Genomic DNA, 10689 nt, shown 5'->3' with positions numbered 1-10689 from the left:
CCAGCTCTAGATCCTAATCCAGTTTCAGATCCCAAATCAGCTCTGCTACTCGATTCAGTTCCAGCACCCTCTTCAGTTCTAGTACCGGTTCCAGCTCTAGATCCTATTCCATTTTCAGCTCCCAATTAAGCTCTACTACTTGATTCAGTTCCAGCACCTACTTCAGTTCTAGTACCGGTTCCAGCTCTGGATCCTAATCCAGTTTCAGATCCCGAATCAGCTCTGCTACTCGATTCAGTTCCAGCACCCTCCTCAGTTCTAGTACCGGTTCCAGCTCTAGATCCTAATCCAGTTTCAGATCCCGAATCAGCTCTGCTACTCGATTCAGTTCCAGCACCCTCTTCAGTTCTAGTACTGGTTCCAGCTCTAGATCCGAATCCAGTTTCAGCTCCCGATTAAGCTCTACTACTTGATTCAGTTCCAGCACTTACTTCAGTTCTAGTACCGGTTCCAGCTCTAGATCCTAATCCAGTTTCAGATCCCAAATCAGCTCTGCTACTCGATTCAGTTCCAGCACCCTCTTCAGTTCTAGTACCGGTTCCAGCTCTAGATACTAATTCAGTTTCAGCTCCCAATTAAGCTCTACTACTTGATTCTGTTCCAGCACTTACTTCAGTTCTAGTACCGGTTCCAGCTCTAGATCCTAATCCAGTTTTAGTTCCCAAATCAGCTCTGCTACTCGATTCAGTTCCAACACTCTCTTCAGTTTTAGTACCTGTTACAGTTCTTGATCTTTATCCAGTTTTAGTTCCCAATTAAGCTCTACTACTTGATTCAGTTCCAACACTCTCTTCAGTTCTAGTACCTGTTTCAGCTCTAGATCCTTATCCAGTTTCAGCTCCAAATTCAGCTCTGCTACTCGATTCAGTTCCAGCACCCTCTTCAGTTCTAGTACATGTTCCAGCTCTAGATTCTTATCAAGTTTCAGCTCCCAATTCAGCTTCACTACTCGATTAAGTTTCAGAACCCACTTCAGTTCTAGTAACGGTTCCAGCTCCGGATCCTCATCCAGTTTCAGCCTCCAATCCAGCTATACTACTCGATTCAGTTCCAGCACCTTCTTCAGTTCTAGTACCGGTTCCAGCTCTAGATCCTAATCCAGTTTTAGCTCCCAATTCATCTCTACTACTCGATTCAGTTCCATCACCTACGTCAGTATTCTAGTACCTGTTCCAGCTCTAGAATCTAATTAAGTTTCAACCTCCAATGCAGTTCCGAAACCTAATTCAGCTGCGCTAACCGATCCAGTTCCAGCACCCAATTTAGATGCTCTACCCGATCCATTTCTGTTCCCCAATTCAGCTCCACTATTTAACCTGTTAGTTCCGCTATTAGAGCCAGTTCGATTACCCGTTTAGCTCTAGTACCATTTCCAGCTCTAGATCCTAATCCAGTTTTAGCCCACAATGCAGCTCCGCCACTTCATTTCGTTTCGCTATACGATCCAGATCCGGCCCCCAATGTAGCTCCACCATCTGATTCAGCTACGGCACTTAATTCAGCTTCGCTACCCAATATAGCTCTGGCTATTAATTCAGTTCCACTATTCGATCCAGCTCCAGCACCCACTTTAGTTCTAGAACCGGTTCCAGCTCTAGATCCTAATCCAGTTTCAGCCCCCAATTCAGCTCTGCTACTCGATTCAGTTTGTAGCACCCACTTCAGCTGTAGTAGCTTTTCCAGTTCTAGACCCTAATCCAGTTTCAGCCCACAATGCAGCTCCGAAACCCAATTTAGCTTTGCTACCCGATCCATCTTCGGCCCACAATCGAGCTCCGTTACCTGATTCTGCTCCGGCACCCAATATAGCTCCAGTACTGTTTTGAGCTCCAGCTCCCAATCCAATTACAAAATGCAATGAAAAAATGTAATTGTACTGATAATAAAGAAAAGTACAAAAAATAAGAGAAAGTTATTATTTTCGTTAAAAATATCCACGAAAATATTTTTCAATCTTTTGTCAATATCAGGGTATATACTTAACTGGAAAATCGAAAAACATCGAGAAAAAAATCGAAAGAAATTAACTGGAAAATTGACAGAATATTCAATTATCTAAACTTAATGTTTGCTATTAAAAAAAAAACAATTTAGAAACTTATATTATTCCATTCTTAAACTTTTTTTCAGGGAAAACAATTTTTTTAGAATACTCACCAGGAACAATGCCAATGTGCCAACCACCAAGTGGACCTCTAACAGCATTAATTTCAAATCCTAGAACATAATGCATTTGAGGTCTTTCAACAAACAGATGTAGTAAATTTCAAACGAATTTTGACGATCAAATTATTATTTTTTCTGATAGTGGATACTTATCTTTTTTTTAACAATAACTACTGTGAACTGACCTCAATTTTACGAAAAAAATACTAAAATTTTCTTTTTTATATAAAATTTGCGAAAAATGCTGGAAGTTTTACCAAATAAGCCTTACAGCATACTCTCAACTCCCGATATAAGAGCTCCCGTTTTAAGATATTCCTAGAACTAATGTCCTGCGCAGTTTCGTAATAAGAGGAGCCACAGTGCCGAAATAGAGTATGTGCTGAGTTAAGCGTGACAAACAGCTTGATGGCTCCACTCACAGCGCGTTAGTTGCATCAGGTTGCGTCATGCGTCCAAATCCAACAAAAAATAATCATAGGGTGCTACCCCTTTACGTTTGGATTCTCCTGATTCAGGGTTAAGTCCAAGGCAAGCCATGCCCGAAACCTATCTTATGTTAGAAGTTGAGTGTATTTATTTTGTATTAGTTGAAGTAAATGGCACACCTAAAATTATTAAATAATATTAAAGATTGCTCAATCAATTCTTAAACTTCTCTCTGAACGCAAGATCATTATTAAAAAATTTCTTGGCATACTTTGTATAGTATATGATCTTTATTTTACCTAAAGAATTAACATAATATACTTCTTTTGTGAAATTTTGATCACCTGAAATCAAAATAGATTATTTATTACTAATATGGATTATAAATTAATTTTTGATGTTAGATATTGCCGTTTACTGCTAAAATAATTTTCTGGGGAAATAAGGAAAATCTGCCGTTGCCTGGATTTGAACTAGGAAAGCATGGGGTGTTAACTAATTACGTCACCAATTCTCCTATATCCACAGGATGAGGCGTTTTTCATCCTTGTTACCTGTGAAATAATAGAGATTAACTTGATTATAGTCTAAATAAATTCAACCAATCTGAAGCCCCGTTGGCGTAATCGGTTAACTCTCGACACGTAAATAATGGCTTTCCCAGTTCGAATCCAGACCAAGGCAGATTTGTTCTCGTTTCTCGAGAAAATTATTTGACTATTAATCGGCAATATCTAGCATCAGAAATTAGTTAATTACCCTGGTTGAAAAATAACTTCAAATATTAAATTATATTCAGATCCGCTGAAGTTATTCAGACTAGAATTAATCACTAAAATTCCCAGGTTACAAAGGAGCAGACCCGCGTCAGCCTATTAATACAGAAGGAACGAGAAAAAATCTGGTGAAGTCCCGGTAGCGTAAATTGGTTAACAATGCTCTCGTGAATGGTGGCGTTTCGAGTTCAAATCCGGGCCAAGGCAGATTTTTTCTCCTTTTCCCAGAAAATCATACGACCAGTAATCGGCCATATTTAACATCAGAAATTAATCAAATAAATTAACCTGGTCTACAAGATAACATCAATTATTAAAATATGAATTATACTTTTTTATGTAACGTTTTTCATTATATCATAGTTTTAAGTAGAGAAATTTAAGAAATCCTTAAATAAAAGATATTTTTAAATACTTTGATTAGATATTAAATTAAAAATTCATCATGAAGTCACGTATTAGGGGTTGTTTATAAACTGCAAGGCAAATTGGAAGGGGTCACGCTGAAAATCACGGTTGGTAACAGGATCATAAATCATAAATTTAGTGTAAACTTTTTCATAGAACTGTTTTACAAAGCAGTTCATTCAACTTTTTTGTTTAGAAAGTTACTCTTTTTCAGAAAATTTAGTAGTTTGTTAGAAAATTAAACTATTCGTTTAAAAACAAAATGTATTTGGTAGGAAATGAGCTTTAGGTTCAAAAATCACATTTTCGGGTTAAAAATTCGACTTTTATGTAGATAATTCGTTCTTTTAGCTATAAAATTCAACAATATTGTTGAAAATGATTGAATTTTGTTTGAAATTCATCTTTTTGGTTGAAAATTATTCTTGCTTGCTGAAAATTCATCTTTTTGCTTAAGGATTCAATCATTTACTTAAAGTCTCGTCTTTTTGATTTGGATTCTATTGGTTCAAAATTCATTTTGTTGTACTTGAAAATCAATTTTTTTATCTTAAAATTTGACGATTACATTTTTGATCAAAAAATGTATTTCTTTAGTAGAAAGTCCATATATTTGGTGAAAGATTTAATTATTTTGTTGAAAATTTGTATTTTCATGGTACCATTTGTAGACAATTAATCTCCAGTGTTAAAGAATCATCCATTAGGTTGAATCTTGAATTCTTTTCTTGAAAATTCTTTTTCTTCAAAATTAATCCTTCCAGTTATAAATTTATCATTTTAACAGACCAATTAAATATTTTGTCCCCAACATTAAGATTCTTGGTTGAAAATACATTTTTTTGGTTGAAAACTCAACTACTTGATTTAAAGTTAAAAAACTTTAAATGTTCTTTTGTTGTAAATTTATAATTTCAGTTTCTAATTGAACGGATTTATGGAACATTGTATAGAACTATTTCATGAAAAATTGCATTCCGCTTTTTTCCCCTTTTTTAAGTAATTATTTTTGGTTTGAAAATTCAATGGTAGAAAATTAAACTAAAAATTTATTTTTTGTGGTAAATTCATATTTTTTGTTGAAAATTTATTCATCTTGTTTGAAATCAAAAAATGTCTATGAAAATCCTCTCAAATCCGTAAAAAAAGAGACAAAATGAAGGAGTAGGTATTTTAAAATGAACTTTTTGTCACAAAATCATATTTTTTGGTTAAAAAATCAACTGTTTTGTAGAGAAATATTATTTTGGTCTTTAAAATTCAACAATATTTTGAAGATGGATGTAATTTCTTAAAAATTCCTCTTTTTAGTAAGAAAATTATTTTTGTTAATTGAAAAATCATCCTTTTGGTTTAAGATTCATACTACTTGTTTGAAATTTTGTCTTTTTTGGTTCAATTCGACTCAATAAAAATTTTTTTTGTGTTGAAAATTAATTTATTAAACTAAAAATTTGACGATTATATTTTTGGTCAAAAAGCAAACATATTTTTTGCTTGAAAATCCACCCATTTCTTGAAGGATTTAATTAATTTATTTATTTTGTTAAAAATTCGTGTTTTTATCTACAAAGTTCATTATTACCGGTACCGATCAAAAATATGGGTTTACTTAAAAAAATCTTTTTTTTTTGTATTTATCGCTTTAATTATACTGGAGCTAAAAAATGTCTCTTTAAAAGGTTGATTGTTTTCGAAATTCTGTCTAAAATAAGCCGAGGGTGAAACCTATTTGTCTAGTTTTTAAATAGATATTGCAAAAATAGTGTCAATTTCAATGTTTTCTTAAATTTTCAATAACTTCCGAAATAGTCAACGTTTTTCAATGTTCTTGGGCTCATTTTTAAGCTTTTGTTCACCGTATCACAACAGCTTACGAATATGAATCGTGAAAGTTTCTTTTCGAATTGCAAGAACTTGAAGTTGTAATAAAAAAGTTGGATAAATCTGAAAACGTCTAAACTGTAAGCAAATCAGAATGAAAGTTAATTTGTTACAAATTTAAGTTCTTGCAATTCGTAAAAACATTTTTTACGATTAATACTCGTAAGTTGTTGTGATACGGTGAAAAAAAGCTTCAAAATGAGCCCAAGAACATTGAAAAACGTTGACTATTTCGGAAGTTATTAAAAATTTAAGAAAACATTGAAATTTACACAATTTTTGCAATATCCACTAAAAAACTAGAAAAATTGGCTTCACCCTGGGCTTATTTTAAACAGAATTTCGAAAACAATCTCTCGGTTCTATTAAAGATAAGATCTTTTTCTTGAAAACGAATTTTTAAACTAAAAATTTGACCATTCCTTTTTTGGTCCAAAAACATCTTATTCAGTTAAAAATTTAACTATGTTGTTAAAGATTAATATTGCTTGATTAAAAATTCATCTATTTGTTTGTTGATTCAGCTTATTTTTTTGATTGTTTTTTCAAGAAGTTCGACTGATTGATAATTTGTCTTATGGTAGTGAGGAGTTCCATCTTTGAGGAACGTAGCGTATATCGCAAATCGAGAAGGAAGCGATAGATTAATAACGCTTCAGTAAAAAGTAATCTTTCTTTGTAAAAAAAAACTTTTTTCTTGAAAATGCAATTTTTTCGTTTGAATTGTGATCATTTTTGTTCGAAAATTTGACCGCTTGATTAAAAATTTATCTTTCTTGGAAAAAAACTTAAAAAAAATTCAACTGTCTTCCAAAAATCGTCTTTTTGGGTTGAAATTTCGTCTGAATTGGTAGAAAATATTTTTTTGTTAAAAATTTAACTATTTTATTAGAAATGCAATATATTGTAACTTGAACTTTAAGGAATTTGAAGTGGTTTAAATTGAATTCAATTTACTATTTAAATTGATTTTACTTGAAAGATATTGTATCACTATTATTCCCTTATTTGATAGAAAAATCACCCTATTTCCTATGTTTTTAGAAAAGTTAAGGCTACGTAACTTTTCGAAGGGGGGGGGGGTAAACAAAACTATGGTTGTCAATGAAGGGTGGAGGAAGGGGTAAAGTAGCCTAAAATTGATGACCTAATTTATGGAAGGACCCTTAGGTAATAGAAAACCTTCTTTTTTATATGCAATTTTTTAATTTTGGAAATAATTGTGAAATAATAACAAATCTAATCTAAACGTTGGTGATAGCTGATAAAAAAATCTCCATTTATGCATTTATAAAATAAATTTTGAATAATAATGCGGGACTTCCATTCTTTATATAAGCAGAGTTTAATAATGAAGCTATTTTTAATGCGCTACACGAATTAGAGACAACAATTGAAGCTTTAGAAATATGTCTTTTACTATACATACAGTGTAATATCTTTTCAAACAAGATAATAGTTTCTTCAAACAGCTTCAATAGAAAAATATGTTCGACAGCTGCCATTCAATTCTCATAGTCATAAAATAAAATTCTTCCGCGTCTAACGTTTCTAAATAATTTTTAATTTTTCTTTAAGGAGATATTTATTGTTTATGAAAAGGTTATTAATGTTACATATGTTCTCTTAAAATTATAACAAATATTTTTATATATCGTATAAATATATTGCACTTGTGCCGAAAAATACGGTAAAACTCTTGTATAGCGTCGAATTTGGAGTTGAAGGTGGGTGGGAACTAACTCATTATAGTACGCTCCGCTTTTGTGAGTTCGCGACTGAGTAAAGAGTTCAAGCGAAAAATATGCATTTTTTAAAAAACAGTAGAATTTTCTACCCAAAAAGACAAATTTTCAACAATAGAGTTAGTTTTTTAAGCTCAGAAGTTGAATATTTTAGAAAAAGTTGACTTTTAAACTCAAAAAAAAAAAAATCATTTTCATCAGAAACTTTAATTTTCAAATTAAGAAAGATAAATTTTCAATCAATTAGTAGAATCTATCATCATTGTTATAAAAAATTTAATTTTAACAAGAATAAATGATAAAAAAATTGAATCCTGATCCAAAATGATGAATTTTCAATAAACACTATTAATTTTCTCCCCATTAAGACAAATTTTCAATAAAACAAATGCATTTTCATCCAAATTGCTTAGTTCTAAAACCAAACAGACAAATGATCTACACACCAGTTCAATTTTCAACCCGAAACATAAAAGTTTTTAACATAAAAGTTAATTTTCTACCAAATAGTTCAATTCTTGAATACATAGTTGAGTTTTCAAGCCAAAATACTTATTTTTTAGAAGGATGTGGAATTTACAGTTTGGAAAATTGCATTCTTAACAAAACTTATGAATTTTCAATCAGACCAATCTAATGAAAACATACGAGTTTTTAACAAAATAATTGGAACCTTAACCAAAAAGATAAATTTTTTACAAAGAAGATTAATTTTTTACCCGAAAAACCAATTTTCAACAATAGAGTAGAGTTTTCCTGCAAGCACTTTTAACCAAATTGTTAAATTCTCAAGTAAATAGTTCAATTCTGAACAAAATAGTTTGATCTTCTACCACAATAGTTGAATTTTTGACCAAACATATCAACTTTCAACAAAAAAGTTATTTTTTTACCAAATAATTTAATTTTCTAACCAATTGTTAAATTTTCAAATTCGCAAAACGAATTTTCTAAAATGTATGGTAATCCAGCAAAGATGTGGAGCAAGACAATTTATCAGAAATGTCTAATCAAGTGTCTTAAAGGAGTAAGAGACGCCCGAAACGAACGGTCTTGGATGAGATTGGATGTGACTAGAGGAAAGAGTATGAATCTTTATATGGAATTATTAATCAGTTTGTGCACTTTTATGTGATCTATGACGTATGATGGCTTCCTGAAGCTCTTCCCCTGGGGTGATTGCTAGGAAAGTTGATCAGCAAGTAGTGCCGGAGCGCCATTAGGGAACGAGCGTGCTGATTTAATAACCAATACGGTAATTCTAGATAGATCTCAAATTTATTATTTCTCTTTTATACCTCCCCATACACATTTCCTTCTTAATTTTCTCGTATGAATTCCTAGAAGTCTGACAGTATGACGAGGATAGAACCGAGAGAAATCCGCTTACCCCGAAAAGGATTTGACTTAATATTATGATAATGATAATAATAAATATTGCAGCAGAAAAATAGTATATTGTGCTACAAGTGCGGAAAGTAGGGAGTTCCACACGAGTGTGAAGTTAGCTGTACGAGCCACAGACGAGTCGTAGGAGAGCTGTAAACGAGCCGAACACGCGCCGAAAACGACCCGAAGATGAGCCGATGGCAAGTACTGTAAACTTCACAAGTGTAAACTTCACTGTCTACTTTTAGCTCCTGTAGCACACGATATTTTTTCTAACAAATGCGGCAAATTTTCGATTCCAGAAACAATAAAAACAAATTTTTTGAAAATGTTCGGTAATTTTTGTAAATTTATGGTACAATTACAAATATTACCTAAAAATTCCGGAAGTTTTTTGTAAATTCGTAAATTACCGAAAATTTATAGAAATTTATTGTATCCGAAGCTTTTTGAAAGAAATTAAAAAATTTCAAAAAATTTCTGAAAATTTGATAAATTTCAAAAATTTCTGAACATTAAAAAAATTTTCTAAAATTTATGGCAATTTATGGCAATTTATCAGTAATTTATGGTAACTTATTACTTCGTGTATGTCCAATAACTATTCACTACTTTACATGCGTCGAAAATCGAACATTTCGTGCGTGCTTTAGAAAAAAATTTTTTTTAGAAATTAATTTAACTTTAAACCCAAAAAAATAAAAAGGAATTTAAGAAAAATCCTTAAATTTTCAACAAAACAGATAAAGTTTAACCAACATAACAATTTTAACGAATGACTTTTGAACAAATGAATTCATCATTTATTTTACTACTTAGATTTTCACCAACAAGAATTATTTTTTAACCAAGATGATAAGTTTTCTACCAACAAGACGAGTTTTCAACAAAAAAGATCAAATTTTTTACCAGAAATGTAATAGTAAAATTATAAGTCAAAAAAATTAGTTTTCACACAAAAATGAAACAAATTTTGAACAAAATAATTAAATTTTGAAATAAATAGTACATTTTTTAACCATGTAAGATAAATTCCGAATGAAGCGTATAATAGTAGATTCTTCAACCAAAAAGAATGAACATTGCAACAAAAATAGTTGAAATTTCTCCTCGGGTTCTATTATTTCATTTCTCATTTAAGCGAAAAACGGGAAAATGGAGTAGTTTTTCGAAAACTAGACTATATTAGAATAGATTAGACAAAACTAGGTCAAACTAGACTAGACTGGGCCAAAATAGCCTAGGCTAGGCTAGACTAGACTAGACTCTATTCGACTAGACTAGACCAGAATAGAATACACTTGATAAAATTATACTAGATTAGACTTGGATAGAAAAAACTAAAATAAACTAAACGAAACTAAACTAAACTATTCTAAAAATCAATACTGTAAACAAACATATGAGGATTGAAAATTAAAAACCTTGTTTTTTTTATTATAACTTTTTCCGAATGACAATAAAATATTATAAACGTTAAAAAACGGTTTAATTGAAATTTTATAATGTACTCCTTTTTGCTTGAAAATAAGTCTCAACAGTCGATAAAGTAGTTCTTCTTAATTTTATCCAGATGTGTAGAAAACTGCCACGAAATTACTTGTTGGTAAGTTACTTCCATGCCGACAGTAAATACAAAGGGTTGCCTAAAATATGTTGAAGGTTATTTGAAAAAATTATTTACCATATCATTACTATCAATTACCATTACTGATTCAGATTTTTTTATTAAAATTTAAAACCCAGAAAAATTATTATATGTTTATAAACTGAATTTTTAGTTAGATACTATGAAATAAATATGAAAGCATTATTATCAATACAAAAATTTCAGTTCTCACAATGATCAATTTAATATTGCACACTTGTCACATATATATAAAGTTCACTGC

General features: G+C 31.2%; 1 protein-coding gene across 1 annotated transcript in view; it reads right to left on the bottom strand.

The window, feature by feature from the left end:
* The window catches only part of LOC117178494 (putative per-hexamer repeat protein 5), a 4234-nt gene extending 2001 nt beyond the window's left edge, over window positions 1-2233 (bottom strand). The window contains exons 1-9 of the mRNA XM_033369921.1: window positions 2158-2233; window positions 1657-1833; window positions 1442-1601; window positions 1222-1328; window positions 1040-1147; window positions 786-945; window positions 626-732; window positions 446-553; window positions 140-388 (exon numbers count right to left, since the gene is read on the bottom strand). Coding sequence (XP_033225812.1) covers window positions 140-388; window positions 446-553; window positions 626-732; window positions 786-945; window positions 1040-1147; window positions 1222-1328; window positions 1442-1601; window positions 1657-1833; window positions 2158-2233 — 1252 coding nt within the window. The remainder of the gene's footprint in view (window positions 1-139; window positions 389-445; window positions 554-625; window positions 733-785; window positions 946-1039; window positions 1148-1221; window positions 1329-1441; window positions 1602-1656; window positions 1834-2157) is intronic.
* Window positions 2234-10689: the final 8456 nt, after the last annotated feature.

The sequence above is a fragment of the Belonocnema kinseyi genome, chromosome 8 (assembly GCF_010883055.1).
Source record: "Belonocnema kinseyi isolate 2016_QV_RU_SX_M_011 chromosome 8, B_treatae_v1, whole genome shotgun sequence".
In the NCBI taxonomy this organism is placed as follows: Eukaryota; Metazoa; Arthropoda; class Insecta; order Hymenoptera; family Cynipidae; genus Belonocnema; species Belonocnema kinseyi.
Note: the sequence above shows the minus strand (reverse complement) of the source record. Positions and strands in the feature narration are given on the sequence as shown.